General features: G+C 43.5%; 1 protein-coding gene across 2 annotated transcripts in view; it reads right to left on the bottom strand.

Moving 5' to 3' along the window:
• Window positions 1-6,994: 6,994 nt before the first annotated feature.
• The window catches only part of rspo2 (R-spondin 2), a gene marked incomplete at its 5' end in the record, with an annotated part of 53,910 nt that continues 41,612 nt past the window's right edge, over window positions 6,995-19,292 (bottom strand). For both annotated transcript variants that reach the window (XM_084557565.1, XM_084557564.1), the window contains one exon: window positions 6,995-7,196. In XM_084557565.1, the coding sequence (XP_084413691.1) occupies window positions 7,078-7,196 (119 nt within the window). In that variant the 3' untranslated portion in view covers window positions 6,995-7,077. The remainder of the gene's footprint in view (window positions 7,197-19,292) is intronic.

Below are 19,292 nucleotides of genomic sequence, written 5' to 3' on the forward strand. Positions count from 1 at the left end.
CTTCCCTAGCACCATGTTCTTGGCGTGGCTAAAAATAAATTATAGAAATGGACTTTAAATTTAATTTTTTTTTACAGACCCAGATGTTCTATTAACTTTGCCCTTGCCTGTATCCAGAGGGGAATCAGTGCAATATTTTCTGTAATATCTCATTTGACCTCAGTTGATTCAGACTCTAAACCGACAGATTAGTCATCACTTTCTACAGTTAATCACTTAAACCAGCAACAGCGGAGAGTGGAGTGTGAACCAGAAGCTCCACCACAGATCACGCTTCACAGCAAAGCAAAGAGCCGTTCGCACAAACACAAACACAAACACACACACACACACAAAACACACACACACACATGCAATCAAGCCTGGGAGCCACTGCCATGAGGTCAAGACCTCCCCTATAGCTGAGTTGATTAAACACGTTTCTGCAACCCGCACACTGCCCAATAAAATCTGCTGTGCAGAGGGTGATGACTGTGTTGCACTAACTGGGAGCATCACTGGCTCCAGTCTTCTAGAGAGCCCAGCCCAGCGAGTGAGTCTGATGTACAACACCCTACTGCATAGGCTCCACTTCCACCTACTCGCCGTGCCTTGAGGGAGCAATCAATCTGGCTTCTTATCGGGAGGATAACAACAGCATGGACATGTGCGCGGTATATCTATGAATGGATATTTCTTGCACAGACCCTCCAAGTGGAGGCAAAGGTTGCCTCTGGAGCATGCGGCTGCATAATCCGGGCCTGAATGAAAGGCAGAGCGGGGGATAAGCATTCCAGGACAATGAGACCCTCCTTTACCCCCTGCTGTATTCATACCCATTTAAAATCTGCTTATCCACAATGCAACACTTGGCTCAAGTGAATAGCCCCCCTGGAACCTTCACAGTGCCACTACAGGACAAAATACCCCTACTTGTAGAAGCCACAAGTGTCAGCTAGGGCTCAAATACAACCCTTCTGGGCCCTTACATAGCACATTATATCCAGTTCAACTGGTCTTAATGTGCTTTAATAAGACCTGTTTTTGATTAATTCTCCCTTGAAACCGGTAGTAACACAGCTACTAGGCAATGGGCACATATAAAAATTGAATGAATGGAGCAGGCCTGCCAAGGAGTCAGTAGGGGGAAATAGGATTCCTAGTGGATTTGTCCTCACCAGCTGGCTCCTGAGCCCAATATAATGGTGGTGCCCATGGCTCTGAGAGCACCAATAAGAGAAATGTTTGCCCAGTCTGTAATGCGTTTAAGGTGCGCAGTATGATTCAGTTCAGGTCATAAAGCCCTCGCGTGTCACATCCTGAGTGGAAGAACAGAGCTGCTCTGCCTATGTTTCCGTTAAGCGAACAGGGACAATGAGTTTGTGTTGTGTTTAGATCCCAGTGCTAAAGAAAAGGGCAGGTATTCCAGAAAAACCTCTGGTTGAATAAGCCAAAAAATACTTATTGCAGCCTTGGGAAACATCACATCGGTTGGTATAGAAATGTCTGTCTGTTCCATTTAATGGATGGTGGTTAAAAAAAAAGCAACAAAAACACATCCCCTACTGCACCTGCTGCAATGAAGCCTAACTGAAAGACTGCCAAGTTACTCATAAATAACCTCTCTTTTGTCATCCAGGAATTCAAGCTAGAATATACAGCACATATTGCACGTATATGTCAAATACAGCATGGTGATATACTGTAAATGTGCAAAGTGACCATTAGAACATCAATCTACACTTCATGTTCTGCAGGTAATGCAGATATGTAGGGGCTATGTGACTGCTGATCGACATCCACGCAGCAGTACAGTACTGCTGTTCCAGCTCCGAATTGTTTTACAGTTTCCGCTTTTGAAAGTTTCTGCAGCAAAGCAAATTACTGTCACAGACAATTAGCTTTTATTGAAGAACATATTTATTTTAGGGATTAACTTGCTACCTAGCAACTTCTGAACGCGGCCAAATCCCGCATTGTGAGTTGACTTTGGATTGCATTGTTGCAATTAGGAGCGAGCTCAGTAATAAAAGTCACCCATTAATGCCACCATTTAGAGGGCTTGTACACACCATGATGTCTAACATATGGCAAATTGGTCCAGATTATTAAGATCTGCTTGTCCTTTGACACCAGTATGTTCCTACCCGTTGCTGTTTCTGTCCGTGCCAAGCACCATGGCTAACCCATATGAAGATTAATGATTCCATGTTTCCCTCCGACTCAGAGGGCAGGCAATGGCTCATTATACAGTTATTAAAAACAGCAAATTATTACAGCATTTATTATCCCGGGCAATCTTATTTGCCCCGCCAATGTCATAACTTCCACTTCTGCCATCTGCACTGGAACGAATGTGTCACATGTGCCACAACTGCACACCCGCAGTAGGTTACAGTATGGGAACATAGAGTGGAGCCCCTCTTATTCTCCCACTGTCTTGTGAAGTACATACAGTACAGGGTGTACAATGGCCTACCAACCTGCTTTAAAAGCACAGATTGCTGTCACTGATCCATACAGTTTCAAGCCCACTGGGTCATTTCCTGTCAGTGGTTTCACTTGTTGTGCCTTTGAAGCAAGCTTTAATAATAGGACCCAACAGAACTAATGAAAATGCTCTCTGTCAGATTAAAAGGGAGCTTCAGTCTCAGCCACCTAACCACATTCAGCACAAACATTAAAACACACACACACGCACAGAGGCAGGCATACACACAGTTTACAGAAGTGGTTTACACTGGGAGGACCAGTCCTTCTGATGTGTGGATGACTGTTAACCCTCTTAACAACACTGAGAATACCATCAGTGTCCTGATTCGCACAGCGCCAGGAAGAAAAAAACAAGTGGACCGATGTCCACGGCGGAAAGGTGATGGGGAAGAGGTCCATTCATCCAAAATGTGTGATGCGGTTCTTTGTGCCCCGTTCTTTTTTCCATCGCAGACACTGCAACGTGCGCTTTAGTGGTGTTCTTGTGCTTAATGAATCCACTTCAGTGCAGTTCCTCTCCATAAGCCTTTAGGTTTAATCCCCCAGTCTGGAGCAGTGATAGTCTGGCCCAGGGGATGACATCTGTGAATCGTTCATTAACTTGTAACCAGCAGCAGATGTCTTTAAAAACAACTTGCTACATCTACGCCTTATTTCATTCCCTGCAACAGTCATTTTTGCTCCGCTTCATTCACTGCTGGACCAAGCTGCCCGTTCATTGACCTTCCCTTGTGCCATGTTAAAGATTACTTGAAAAGAACGCGCAGTATCTGAGTCACTTTATTTTTCTTGTCTGTAACGTTTTAGACGTACATTAAACACTGCATCTGTTGGACTTGTCTCCCTTGGCCCAAGTAGCCAAAACGAAAAACACCAGGAAACTGTCTCAAGCTCACGGAACAAAAGTTCCTGAGCTAATTACTTGTATCCTCACTAATAGAACTTGGCTTTGTGGAATGGTTGTTGTCAGTTACTAGATTTCCTCGTATACTATCATAATGTCTTTAAATCGCTAACCATATAGATATGGCAAGCAATCATGTCCCTCTTTTGCATTAGAGCCTAATTAAAACCTAGAGAATAGCTTTATGGCTGACTCATCTTTTCCATTTAGAGAGAGGAGATTCCTAATATGAGACGCAGAGTGAAGCAATCCGGAGGATTTTTACAAGTTTATTGAAGCTTGAACATGGGCTACTATCGGCTATAGCCCACGCCAACACCATAAACATCACAAGTCTGACACTTCTAATATGCAGATCCCACTCAGCAAACTCTCAGCTCGACCATAACTTCCTTCTCTCGCATGGTACATTCAACGGAAAAAAAACAAAACGCTCTTCAACCACATACAACAATGTCAGCTAATTCAACAGAACTGAACATAAACACATGAACTTATCAATACTGTGCGCTGCAGATATGCATAGCCTGTATAAATCCAATCAGCACTATCAGTAGCATTTAATAGTACTTCACAGCGTGATGTAACAAAGGATAATGGCAAAGGACTTCTCAGTGTACAGCAGCTATTAACTACTATATTAACTTTGACAATGAAATTCACAATCAAATTGTTGATGTGCAGCCTCCTTCTGTTACTGCTCTGCGTTTAGTCGAGTCAATTGACTGAGAGGATTTCTCTGCTAGCGTTAGCGCTTGTCTTTTCAAATGAGTGTGCACTGCAGTAGTATTTTTGTCTTTTGTTGTATTTTAGTACTTGGATATTTTGCATGTCACGGTAATATGGGCTTCATCTTTGGTGAAGTATTTCCACACGCCTGATGAATCGCTGCTAGTTTGCTGCAACGACCCACTGGGCTCCTCATCTGTCTCCTTGGAGGCGTCCATGTTGTTATTGTCGTGTGACAAGTCAACATGAAGCTTAAAGTGTCATGGAACAGCCCTTAGTATACACTACACCAAAATGTAAATAATATTTAGGGCCAATTTTGGTCTAGACTTCAGACAGGCTAGTTTAACAGCCCGACTCTCCATTTACGGAGCCATGTTGTTGTATACCAACAGACTATGTCTCATACATATGATTGTAAGTACAAGTGAGGTTAGCTGCACAAGGAGTCACTGATATACACATTAAGACATTGAATGGGGGTGGGTATAGTTAGCGTAGCTGTTGCGACAGCGTCGAGCCTGGACCATGCAATTTGTCTCTTCAGTTTCAAGCTATAGTTGTTGTCTCTAAAATGTTTTAGCTACTGCTGTCTTGTATATGGATTATTAACATTATATTTAGATTAAGCTTTGTGGCGTGTATTATTTTTGTCGTATTCAGTTCTATTTTTTGACTCGTTTGATGACCTCTTACTGCTGTTTGTGCTTTTTGCTCCATGGCACAAATCTCACTCGGCGGAGGTGCTAAGCTGTGAAAACAAACAGTCTCCAGTGTAAACTCTAACATGCCACTTTGAACACCTGTGAAAGATGTTCAGGCACTTAAATCTGCTGCGCCTTAGGCCTCGGCTTGGATGTGGAGCACATAAAGGGCAGGGTGTTTCAACACTCACGGCCTCCCTATGGAAATATCATGTGTGATTTCGTGGGGTGGGGGTGGGGGTTAACCAGAGCAGGAAGACTGTGGTCTCTTTCTCCCAGGATGATATATGTGTGACACAGTGTGATTCATGCACTACTGTGCATCCATACGCTGTCTGGCAAATTTTTGTTCTCTTTTGGGACAGTGATTACACAGTGTGGATCGAGGGCTAAATTAGCCGTGACTTGCATTAAAAGCTTTTCTCCTTGCCCGTGCACCAGACCGATTTAGCATAAAGAAGCACTTTTATATGCGTTCATTTTGATGTTTTAAAGATCATCAAAGTGACGCGAAGTGCGACATGCATCCCAGAAGGAGGTGATCACTTGTGTGTTGCGTGATGAAAGACGAGCACCGCCGCCAGATACATGGTGTCAGGGCATTACAGTACGATGGTGGAGACGGATGAGCCACCAGCGACATGGTAGTGTTCACGAGCGTACGTCATAGCGAATTACAAACCCTTAACAGTGCCGTCATGCTGTTAAAGCCCAGTCGACCGTGTCCAATCCTTTGGCTGGTGGTAGCAGTTTTGTCATGCAGCGGGACATGATGGATTTCACAAATGTTTTTGAAATCACATAATTGGACTCAGAAGTGAGACAAGGGAACGACAGTTTCAGAGTTTAGCCACATATATTATAGCCACAGACAATAATGAAGGGCTTCATCATACAGTCACATGAAATGTATTTTAATAAAACACAATGTACACATATGCAGTCCTATGACCATACATTTGCCGGATCCTAATTAATTAAACCTAGAATATGTCAAAGCATAGTTTTATTATTAGTGTTTTTTTTTTTCTTCTTCTTTAAAACATCAAAATCAGTAGATTAGGTCAAATGAATGTTATACAACACTTGCGTGACAGACAAAAACCTTTTCCACGTGTTAAAGATATGCACTGTTATAAGGAAGTCAAAGAATAATTCAGCATATAAGAGTAACAGTATGAGGCAAAAATTCTCACCGAACCAAAAAAAAAAAATAGTACAAAACAGAATTAATAAATAAATCAAATATATACCATATAAATGAAATAGCTATGTGGTGGCTATGTTTATTATTTGTTTTTTATTCATTTTAATCTGTAGCTTGTATTACAACCTTTTTTTTTTAATCTCTAAAACAACGGTGAACGAGTCAATACTGAAAATACAGTAATAAGCTTTCATAATTAGATCAACTATGTACATGAGTCGTTTGCCATGCTAGTCGAACAACTAGATTTTCTTCTTTTTTTTTTTCACACTATACAGTTAGAGCATAAAGCGGTCTGAACGTAAACAGTTTGTGCTGAGAATAAAATACTTTGCAACTATGCATGGTAATTAATATTACTCTCAAAAATGTACATAACATAAAGGCCACGCATGGGAACACGCCGTCTCCTTTTCGAAGGAAGGTGAGGGTAGCTTTGACATAAATATAGGAACAAAAAAAACAGTCTCTCTCAGTTCAAGATGCCATTTTCTTGTCCATCAGCATCGTTTGCTTCCGCGTCCTCCAGCATATTCCGCGAACAGTATAGATTGCCAACTCCCTCACTACCTCACCTGCCCACCACCCTCTTTCCTGCTCTCTCCCGCCTCCACAGTACCTCGGCTTGCCCCCTCCTCTTTCATCACCCTGGACGGTTAATGACATTGTTAATGATGGGAAAATGAGTTCAGTAATGTCAACTGTAAAGGTCCACAAGGCAAGGTGAGATGTGGGGTTGGGGGGGGGACAGAGGTTGGGAGACGCAGCGGGAGGCAGAGGCATGAAAAGCGTGTGTTTAGTGTGTTGGTACTGATATTGCGTGTTACACGGCATCATTTTTATTTATATATATGTGTTTTTTTGTTGTTTTTTTGGAGTGACAGAGTCGTGGCTGCGTCCTGGTGGGGAGGGCGGAGGTCGGGGGTCGGTGGGGAGGTGGTGGTGGTGGTGGTGGTGGTGGTGGTGGTGGTGCTCGTGATAGTCGTCAGTCAGAATATGGGTGCAGCAGCAGCAGCTAGCAGCTTTGCGTTGGTTCTTTGTTCAATGGGTGGATTCAGTCCTCACTGGCTGGAGCGCGCAGAGGCCAAGTGGTCGCTGTGCTGGTTCTGGGCCCGAAACCTCAGCCTCTGCTTGTTCTTGTTCTTCTTTGGTTCTTTGTTTCGGTGCTTCCCCGAACCACCTGGGCACAAAAAGAGAAGAATCGTTATCTCCTTTAATCATAACTGCCTTCATCCCGTGTCTGAGAAAGACATATGTGATGGCAATGGGTCTGTTTCGCTAGCAAATGCTACATGAAGACCACGGCTGTATGAGCCAAGAATGTTATTAAATTGAGGCCTTGACCTGACTCAATTCCACTTGCATCCTTTTTTTTTTATCTCTAGATTATTACAGATTTAGGGACTCAAGGAAAATTGTTTTGATGAAACGTGTGTGTTCAGGGGCTCAGTAACACATGCTGACTGTAGCAGAATCTGAGAAGCTGAACTTTTTAATTTTTTTTTTTTTAAAGAAAAAAATGAAAATAAAATAATAATAATCCAGAATATGAGCATTTATTTATTTCTATTTTTTTATTTTTCATTTTTTTGTTTAGGGCGGAAAATCCCTGCAGTTCCTCACAGTAAAACGATTGTGCGTTATAACCTCAATGACCTGGCATCACTATAAATAGATCGTTGGCAGCAGTGTTGTGCTGCCCTAAGCATATCTGCTTCGTGTACACTGTGACGACTGGTATTCAGTCTGTCTCTACACTGTCTCTCTGTATTACTCGTACCTGATCATGCAGTTAGAGGGATGATGCAACATATCGGTCGGTGCAAAAGACTGATTTTCGGCAACTTGTCTTGATTTTACTGCACTAAAGTGGTAAGGAAGAGCCCAGGCACATGAACTTAATCCTGTTATTTTGGTCAGGATACAGACTTGTATTTGACTACACTGTCCAAGAATTTTTGGAAAAAGATGAGGGGGGTTTTTGACGTTCACTAACAGCTTCTTAAAATAATCAAAGCGTGCTTCGATTACTAATGGCTCATTTGGATTCCAAAAAAGATAGTGATGTCTTAGTTATACATCTTTTGCCAACAAAAAAAGGCCGCAGCGCATAAAAAAAAAATTAAAAAAGTTACTTCAGGGAACGTCACAAATCGGGGCTTAGCTTGCTCCAACCCTCAGGACTTAACCTCAGCTTTAAACAAATGTCTGCTCAGCCCAACACTTTTCACTGTCACTGCAACAGAGAGGGGAGATAAGTGTGGGAAGTTGCATAACTCTCTTTCCAAGTTGGAAAGGTCCCCCAGCCCAAGGTTAATACATCCCAGGTTTCATTGGGATGGGCAAAGCATGCTGGGAACTGACTTCCTGCTTTCATGGAAGCTTGTGCGGTGGAGTTTGTGCACCCACGGCTCTCTGTGACAGAGAAAACTCTGGCTACCGAACCACAAGGCAACAATCTGGCTGCCAAGGCCGCAAATAAGATAACGAGGTGTGTGTGCGAGATGTGTGTGTGTGCGCGAAGGGGGGGGAGGGAGTGTGAGGGAATTTAAGGGAAAAGAAATCTAATGGGGGGAAAAGTGGAGTAAGGCTTGGATGATGAGACGCTATCTGGACCCCGATCTAGAACACGAAGAAACAATCCGCGCTAGGGTTCGCTGAGGGGGAAGCACAGGAGAGCACTGAGAAAAAAATTCATTCTGCGTCTTATTAATGCACTTGTTCAAGCCTTTTCTCCCACAAAAAAAAAAAAAAAAAAAGCAGTAACGGTGTGTAAAATGTAGCATTATCTCTAATTGCCTTCTCATATGTGCTGGCATTGCGGTGGCCCTTTAACCACCCCTAAAAAAAGACCCATTTCCCATTCTCAGGGCTGCACCGTGAGGTCGATTTGAAAATATTCACTCGTTTAAGCTGCCACGCATGAGAGGGCGAGATATTGCTCTGCTAATAGGGTCTCCCAATGCATAATACAGATGCATGCAAACATCAAACCATCTCAGAGCTATTTCCTGCAATTAATCTAATCTTGTTATTTTGAGGTACGTTGCCAATCTGAGCCGTGGCAATAAAGTTTCTCGCACACAGCCCCTAGTGAGAATCACACTTTGAAAACAACTTTCACATCTCCGCCATCAAAGTCCTTCATGCCCTTCAGTTGAAATATATTGGACTTGCTTAGCTGATGCCACTTTAGATTTTTTTTGCGTGACACACTGTACAGTAACGTTCGTCAAAGTAAGTCTGCAGCTCAAAGGCATTTGGCTTATAGATCGGCTTTCCTAATTGCTCTTTTAAGAGGTAATTTTCATTCAAAACAGTGTTGCTAGGTGCCTGATAAACACGGCTTTTCTGTGCAATCAACTCAGGATGAATTACGTTTGACGGCAATAAAGTACACGGTGCAGCATTAAACTCCCTCTGTAACGGGCAAAGCCCTCATGGGCCATTGCTTGGATGCAAAGCTGCATTTAAACTTAAAAAAAAAAAAAAAGCCCGCATTTACAGCAATTCCTTGAAACACAAATAAATATGTGAGAGTTAAGCTAAGAAGTAGTTTTCCTGGCTAGCTTGGGACTGGGCAGCAGATCTGTAATCCGAAGAGTTTTATGATCACAAAAAAAATAACCCATACAGAAACTAATTCAGCAGCTGCTCATTCAAACTGAGCTTCTAAGGTACAAAAAAAAGTTATTTCATAGGTACACTGATTAACATGGAAGAAAAAAAAGCCTCGCTCACCCGTTATGAAACTTTTTGCGAACTGATTTTGCCCAGAAAATTAAATTGACTGAGCTGAGCTAAAAACAAAGGCAAACAGCGGCGACTGACTCTACTTATTGCGGCCAACTCCACGAAGAGGCAGCAGACTAAAGCTGGAGCAAATCAAGTGAAAGCCAGCTTGAGAGAAAGCCTAATTCTCTCAAATATCCATTTTAATGAATTGATATTATTCTCTCAACTAAATAAGGGGAAGTAGCTGAGGCGATCTCACGGCTGCAATCCCAGCTCTCAGTATATTTTAGTAATTAAGTTACATTAAATCACATGTTAATATATTAAATGCAAATGAATTGATTGTATTAATGAAAGCTGACACTGTACATCGATCAGCCACAACATTAACACCACTCACGGGAGAAGTAAATAACATTGACCATCTTGTGACAATTCAGTGTTCTCCTGGGAAACCTTTGGACCCGGCATGCATTCATGTGGATGTTACTTAGACATGTAGCACCCACCCAGACCAGACCAGGCACCCCCACCCCATAGCAATGACACTCCTTGATGGCAGCAGCCATCCCCAGCAGGATGCAGCTTGACACAGACACACACACTAAAACGGTTTAGGGAAAAAAAAAAAAAAAACGCAAAACAGCACAAGGTGTTGACCTGGCCTCCAAATTCACTAGATCCCAAACTGATCAAGTATCTGTGGGATGATCCACAGAAGCCCCTCCCCTCAACCCATAAGACCCCACTAACAACATTCTGTTCCCAGACACCACAGGACACCCTCAGAAGGCCCATGTCCATTCCCTGATGAGTCACAACTGTTTTGGAGACACAAGGGAGACCTACATAATGTTAGGAAGGCGGTCATAATGTTATGCCTGGTCAGTGTAAATGGAATCCCTTAACTACATTTTTAGGCATTTAAAAGCAGAGTGTGTTATCTTGCAGGGCGGTGTTTTTTGTTTGTTTTTTTTCAAAACCCTTTTTCCCTGTTCCTTGTTTTTGCGTATGGCTGCAGCAAGTTGATGACAGCTGTCCACACAGAGCACATGTAAAGTCATCATCCTACAACGTCTTTACGCAACAGACTAAATATACAAAGTTGAGTCCTGATGCTTTCCAGCAGTCTTCCCTTTGAATCTGTGGCCGTGTAAATCAGCACATCACTGATAGATTTACTCGAGCCGTGCTGTGCAGAAAATATTACCCATCACGGACTTTCTTTTTTCTTCCCTCCACTCTGGATGATTTTATTTTTTGTTTGTTTAGCAGATTTTGACAAGTTCTTCACGGGCCAACGGTTTCCCTGCAGAAAATGACTTCTTCAAATCCTCCACGGCAGCAGCAGCATCATCATCGGCGCTGCAGCTCAAATAGCCCCAAACTAACAGATGCCACTTTATAAAACTTCCCTCAGCAGCAATTTAGGACCATATTTCATAACTTAATCTCCATGCTGACAGCTAGAGGGCAACCAATCCCCACATAAGCCCCTTCCCCCTGCATCTGACACAGTCCCAGAGAGATGGTCTATCATGTCCACCCTATGAACTCCCATTTAGCCCTTCCCCGGGGCACTGCGCACTCCAAACAGTGAGCTTTCATCATCTCATATTTACGACCGATGTAATCACTTAAGCTGATTACCAGGGTTCACAGAGGAAACAGTTTAATTTGCCTCAATTGCTTTCAAAACCAAGAACAAATTCATAAATCTTAGAGCATGTAAAGATAATTTTGTCTTGGAAGGCACAGGAGGTTCCAAATCATTCTCTGTCTTTGTTTTGCGTCGCAGCTGGCACGGCGAGGGCAGAAATCAAAGCAGCGAAGCTTTTTAAGGAAAATTATAATCCTCTTTTTTCTTTTTTCTTTTTTATACTTTTCTTTCCGTTCTGGCGGCGTTTACTATCACTACAGCTAACCGCCGGTTTCACCAATGTTTGGTTTCCCTTCATAGATAACAATCGTCCCCTGCCAGCTCGCCGCTTTGTGTTTGAGTTGAAAATCGAACAAACAAACAGAAATCTCGAGAGCAAATCTAAATGTTTTGTATTTCTGAATCAGAAGCAGAGCCTGCGGTGGGATGCTTTTTTTAATTTTTATTTTTTTCATGACCTCTGTGGAATTCTTTTATGCGTTCACGTGTGAGGCAGAACGCAGCCTTTATGCCTGCGTGTCAGCGGTCGCGGGATTCTCTATCACCTATGTGAGCTTGAGAAAACACCAAGTGACACTTCCAATCCTTCCAGCTGCCAAACCAGTGAGAAATGAGAAATGCAACTTCTCCCCGCACCACTCACTGTGCTGGACGTTCCTCAATAACCTCTCAAAGGCAGACCCGGTTCGCTTTCTTTTTTTCCTCCCCATCTTGCTCCTTTCCCCTCTGCGTGTCCCCGCGTTGTTTTTCGAGGCTCTTTGAGCAATAATCGAGACGACTGCATGGTAAAGATCCAGCTAAGAGTTAGGCGCTATTAGAGGTATCATATTATTAGGTTCGCGCTCCAAAATAATATCTCCTTGCGGAATGGCAATATGACTACTTGTCCAACTGATGCACTGAAAGATAATCATTCAAATCCGTATCCAGGGGGAAGGAAGCCAAAGCCAAAGCTCTCTTCAACTGTGTCAAAGCTAATATCTTTGTTTTGGAAAAGGGGAAAAAATTCAAGAATATGCTTGAGTTTACATGGGAGGAACTCTGTCGTGTTCCTCTGAAATGAGGCGGCTTGGAGTTTACTTTTTGTCACCGCGCTGAGTTTTTGTGATCGCTTCGGGCCACAGGCGGCGGGAAGGGGGGCGTCCAGATGTCACCCTTATAATCACAGAGGCCGCGGCACGCTAAAAAAGAAAAAAGAAAAAAGAAAACAATGCACCGAGCCTCGGCGCAGGCCAGGTGATTTCATCCACTAACGGCTCCGGCAGCGGCGCAGGAATCGAAGGCCTAATCTTATCTCCATTGCTTTGCGGTTTGAGAAAAATCGATGGCTGACCTCGAGAAGGCATTAAGACATACGGTAAATGGGATCCTATGCCGATGAAAACTCGCCCTTGCTCTCCTCTTACCCCGTCCCTCTACCAGACGCAGACAGCCAATTAATAACTGGCGCAGGACAAGGACGAGGGACGCGGGAGGCGGGGGCGAAAAAATATATAAATTTAAAAAAAAATCCAAACAATTTCGAAGAAGACTCGGGCGGATTTAAGGAAGGTGAAGCCGGAATTTTTGGACGGCTTGTCTTCTTCATAAACAGGCCAAAGCGGAGGCCATTATTTGTGAGGGAAGGAGAGAACTACTGGCGCCAGTGAGATTTGATTTCAGTGGCAGAAATTGGATTAGCAGCCATTAAGGGCCTCCTCACACATACATTTATAATGCTGTGAAGGGGAAAGGATCTGTAGCCAGCCAGTGCTCTCTTGACTCACACACCGGCAACTCCTTCTGTCTGGGAAAAGGTTACGGACGCTGACACTGCCCCATATTGCTGCTGAACCCAGTTTGCGGTTGATTTATAGGTGGGACACAGTGGTGTGACCTCCAGTGACCCATAGTTCATTAAGGCGAAGGCCAAAACTTCTAATGGCGCTCCGTACTGTTGTCTGCCCGTAGGGAAATGCTATAGAAGTTGAATTTAAAAAAAAAAAATGCAATAGATTCAGACCTGGATAGGAGAAACGGCAACAGCACTTGAAGGGAAACTACTGTGGTGGAGACAGACGTCAGATGTAGGAAAAAAGAAATCAGCCTTTTGACAGAGAGGACAATCATTTACAAGAAGCTCATCTTGCCAGCCAACTGACAAGAGGCTCTCTGCACAGCGTCACTTAGCCCTAACAAGGTTACGCTGGATCACACTCTTTCATTCACTCCTTCATTCTGTCCTTCCCTTTCCCCCAACGCTCTGCTTACTATCACCGCGGTGCCGGGGCGAGAATGATTTAAAACATACGCATTCCGATTTAAAAAGTTAATGTCGGGATTAGGTCGCTCGTTATTTTCTCATCTCGCGACCCGGCGGAGGATCTGCGAGGAGATTTGAAAAAGCAGGTTAGCTCACCGCTCGGCTCTTTGATGCCCCCGTCTCACTGACAGTAAGTCGAAGCGAAAACCCAACTCGGAGATTAGCGTCCCTAAGCAGCGAAGTCCCAGCAAAACATGCATGACTGACAAAGTGATTAATACGCTCGATGGTCAGTGCGGACAGCGTGTTTTTTCCCCCTTCCGCAGAGGGGTCGATCGCACCAGCTAGAAAGCAGCCGCAACCTGCCCAGCAAGGCTACAGAACGGATGATGACTCCGAGCATTAAAAGCTCTTCTCCATCAGCCTACTCTAGAGTTCAGAGTCATGCTCCACTGCTTTGCACAATATGCTAAGTGTTCCCTTGCGCTGTTTAGGTTACCCCGACCGGCTCAGGTGCTCAAAAGGTAGGTTGTCATGTAGAAACCTTTTATGACAGATGTTAAATGAGGCCAGCTTCCAAAAAGAACTATTCCCTCTTCTACTGCTTCATTTAATCAGAGAATTTCAAAAAAATTGGAGGTTAAAAACGACATTTTCCTGCTCTGCTAGAAAAAAAATGCAATGGAACCATTCCCCGTGCCAAGTTGGAAACTTGGGGTGTGACTCCTCAGGTTTCTGTGATGCACAAAAATGACTTCGCTACTTGCTTATTGAAATGTAATTACATTAGTTTGCATTGCTTCGCATTCCTCATCCCAGATATGTCGAGGGTGCCATAAAAATTTTTGAATCGCATCATGAAAATAAGCCTGTTTAGGGTTTTGAGGTGTTTGCCGACAACAGCTAACTCACGTCACATTAATTTAGTGTCAGTGTAGACTCTCTATTGGGGTCCTTCCAGCTGTAGAGATGTGCAGTGATTATTGTATCCACACAGTGATTTTCTCCCTCCGCACAATTTCTGATTAATAATGCCACTAATCCCATAGTATGCAATGAACTGGTCATTTTGTGATAGTAGCCGTGGTCAGTCTAGGTTGGGGATCCATTCTTCTTCTTCTCCTGACAGCTTGGCGGTTTATCACTGCCACTGTCTGCACAAAAGCGTGCATCTTAATGGGTCTTGCGCCATGTACATTCCCCTCGTCTCACTTTATCTTTTAAGACAGAAAAATATACATCTGCCAATGCTGTGAAGACGATGGGATGAGATAAATTTCCATGTAGATGGTACGAATAGGTTTTAGTTTATTGTCCTTTATTTTATTGGACAGCTGCACTTGCGTTTTCAGTGTTAGAATAATTGGAAAAATTAGAAATCACTACATCATTTTCATTTTTTTAAATATATAAAATGCAGCTGGGCTCGTAAGTGATGTGCAGTGAGTGACGCAATAATTTTAAGCTTATAGCATCACTCAGTGTTAATTACAGTGTAACTATTGGTTTAAAGTGAAATAGTGGACAGGGAATAATTAATATTATAAGATATGTACTTATGTGTACAGGACAGTGTGCATGAAACAGCCACCACCCCCAAATAAAACCTTAAAAAAAAGCAGGCTAATTGAAAGAGGGCTAATCAACCAGTAGCTTGAGCTAACAGCCAAGAAAAGTAGTCACATTACTGTAATATGTCACTAATACGTGCTTCAATACCCAGCACCAGTGTCTCAAATGTCTAAAATCGAATAAGCTGCTAGCGTTCTATGCTAAGTAACCAGCCACAGATGGTATAAATATCTCGGCAGTGTTTTTCTCCTGCCTATCCATGTTTCTTCAAAGCTTTTCTCCCCGTACTCCGTGACTGACATTTTTATCACCTCTGTGGAATACGTTTGCATCCTCCAACCTTGAACAGAATGGCATTGTCTGATCTGGCTATCGGCCTTAACAGCAGACATAAAGATGGCCGACCATGTTGAAGTGATCAGCCACTAAGAATTTCAATGAAGAACAGCTTCCAGTCAGATGGGAACAGTGCAGCGTTTTGTTGCGCACCATTTTCGCTCTTTCGCAGTGTCCTCTCTGCACCGCATAAATATACTGCAGCAGAAACTCTCCTCTCCAACGTTTATTCGTTAAAAGCTGCACTACGCAAGATTTGCATGGGAAAAATACACCTTTGACGTGTCAATCTAAACTGAAGAATTAGGATTGAGACGTTGCGTCTTGTCACTTCTGGACGCTTTTTCCCCAAGTAATGAAAAATAAAATGCCTCCTCTAAGCTGCTACGAGCAGATGCCTCAACCGGAGACAACTGGACACAGACAAACGGTCTAGATTTCCTCATCTCTAGCGGTAAAGCGGTGCCGTCATTATATCTAATCGTTTGGTGGGGGTACCAGACGCAGAAAAGAAGAAATTAGGTCTGAGGAGTTCAATCAAATGACGTAAGATGGTTTCTGGTCTATGACATCCTGCCAACTATTAAGGTTTTCCCACTTCCACTTGGAGCTGCCAAAATGTAAAGACTGGTAGTTTAGCTTTAAAGCAGAGGGTCTGTACGCACATTCCGCCCCCTGCAGCAATGGGAGGTAATCTGAATGGAGGCCTGCTGTTTATGCTGTTTATGCGACTCAACATCTGCAAAACTGGGAAAATGTGCCAGCTAGTGAGGTATGACACTCACTCTTCGTTTTTCAGCTTCGAATTAAAGCGCATAACTGATCATTATCGACTTTTTTTTAAAACATTTTTCCAGTAAACGGAGCCCTGCTGCACTGCAGTGACTTTACACGGCCCGCGGTGTCAGGAGGGTAACGTCAGCAGCCAGGCAGTGAACAGGCAGCACGACCAGCCTGCTGAGTCTGATGCGCCTTGAAACCGCAGGAGAAGTGAGCAGCCCCCTCTGCGGTCTGCTATCTCTCGACTGACTCATCGACACATCTGGGCCTAAGTATATGGGGGCTCTCCTGCCCCACGGGCCCTTGGGTAAATGAAGGATAATTAGCTTTAGTTGACTTTAATGAATGGCTTAATGTTGTGTTTCATTTCTGATGAGAAAAATATAAAGCTCAGCACTTATCAAAGGGAGGCCCCGCGCCGAGGTTCCTGAAGGGGTTGCTGCTGGCGCGGGTCTATTTGTTTTTGTATTTGTTGTGTGCATGGAGGCAAGGCGGAGTGCGCTGAATAGCTGCAGCGTATGAGGGAGTGGTTTGGCACGGGACCACGGGCTCCAAAGATCAGGAAACCTGCTGGGATATACAGTAGCAGATTCATCATTCTAGCTGGTAAGTTACTACAGATGTGAACTCTGTTTGTCTTTACTCAAAGACAGAAAGAGCCATAGCACTCCACTTTAATTTCCATGTCTTCTATATCAAGACGAGATCTCTATAAAGCCTTTGATCCATATTATAATTCCCACATGCTGTGATATAAAGCAGGAAATGTCCTGCAGAGTTATGACAGTCATCCATCTTAGTTTCCGATAAGTGTATTGCATTGAGCTGATGAAATTAATCATTTTCAACAGACAGCTAGCATGGATTTATTTGTTCTATTCAATCCTGGATAACAAGCTTCTCTTTATCTTGTGCGATATAACTGTCATTTGCATTTATATGATTTTACAGTGTCGGTCGATACATCGTCGCTTATTGGTTTGCGGTGCCATTAAGGAGTAAAAGCTAATAAAAAGAGGATTTGGCAGATCATTTTAGTGTACTTTTACACACTCTACCTTTCCCTTGTTACTGCACATTGCAGGCTTGGCATGCTTTGACTAATAGAACGAGACAAACTCACTCCGGTGGACCTCACCAATCTCTGTCTTTCCGCATAAACCAGCACCTCACCTGGATTAACTGTGCACTCTTAAAAGCACCCTCGCACTGACAAAGGATCAAGGCAGAAAAAAACACATCCTGCTGTGGAGTTGAACTCTTCCCACAGCTATTAAACAAATATTTCTAACATTCATTATTTGTCCTCTGGGAGTGGAATCTGCATCCCGGGGATCTGTTAAGGACAGTGTAAGCCTGGACCTCGTGCAACTGGTGGGGTGGTTTCAGCCCCCAATGGAGGGCCCTGGCTTGGGGATTTACTTTGCTCAACCACCTATCATGAGCCTCTAAGCCTTGACCAAGAATCCCTCTGCACAACATCACCCCAGCCTGCTTTATCAAGAGGAATCAAACTTAACACAGCCGTGAGGGGCCACGCAGTAAGGTATCCGAAGCGTAGGGGCTTGCTGCACATAAATGAAGGGTTATAAGGTGGAAAAGGCTGGTTGAGGTCTTTCACAAAGCCTCGACTAAGTAATGTTTCCTTTAGTTTAACACAATAAATTCCTGAACGTGTATATTTTTACTTCATTAATACGATTCTGGAAGTAATAATTTCTGCCTGTCAACACAAGAACAATGTCTTTTCTTTGTTTCCATGTGTTCTACATCAAATCCATTGAGTTAACTCAATTAGCAAGCTAGCTACCACGGTTTAAGCCTGCCAATAAAAAGTCTGCTGTATTTGACCTCTCCCTGACATCAAGAACCACTTGTTTCAAAAATAACAAAGAATTTAAGCGGAAAATGCCAACTATGAATCCCAAGGTGTGTCTATATTCAAGCCACATTCAAGCCAATTTTAAGCTTCCACGTCAGAGCTACACTATAGGAACAACTTAGCTACAACGTAGCTTCGGGGGATGCACCGTAGCCAAGTGGCGCACCTCCTCAGAAATCTAATTGCACGTTGCGACAACTAAACAACCTTCATTGGTTATTGTCTTTGTCACAAATAATGTTTAACACGATGAAAACACACCAGCACACAAGCATACATGCTGACAACTGCGTTGGCCATTCCTGGAGGCTACGACGTACAGTGTGGTCTGCTATAGATCTGACACAGGCATATAAATCTAGCTCAAGACAGAACAACACAATCAGCCCCTCCACTACACAAGCATTCAACTATGTTTGCCCATGATTTATTTTTTATTTTTTTAACGTGTGTGTGTTCATGTGCATGCACACACGCTTTCATTCTTCACTTCCACCTGGTCCGCAACCTTCTGGTCTCTGTGGGTCTGCGAGGGAATGGGGGAGGATATCGGAGGAAATTGTCCAGCATGATTCCCTCTTTATATCTCATTTCTGCACAAGTCCTTTCATCCCTCCTTCTCTCTACTGGGAAACTCAAGGAGGAAATCCCTCACATGTTTGGACACGGAGCACAACTGTCCCAAAGCAGGACCCGACCCTAACGAGCAGGGAGCCAAGCTAAGTCAGATAGGCTTAGACACTAAAGCAGAGACAGGGGCCATCGGGATCATGCCACAATCCCCGCGCAATGGACAGTGATGAGGGCATCAATCCCGGCCAGGATTTTTGTTTTCTTTGATTGTTCTCCTCTCAAAGGGTGTTGTTTTTCAGTCTCTGGTGATCCAACAGACTTGTGCATATTTTTTGATAAAAATAGTTCGTTAGTTCACAGCAGAAGAAATGAGGGAGATGCGTTTGATGTGTACGGCGCACTCCTGTTGCACAGGGAGTGAGGTAAAGCCAATTCAGGAAGGGCTTGATCCTCTCTAAGGCCTGTGCTGCATCAAACACTTGTCAAACACCAGGCA

The sequence above is a fragment of the Chelon labrosus genome (genome assembly GCF_963514085.1).
Source record: "Chelon labrosus genome assembly, chromosome: 12".
NCBI lineage: Eukaryota > Metazoa > Chordata > Actinopteri > Mugiliformes > Mugilidae > Chelon > Chelon labrosus.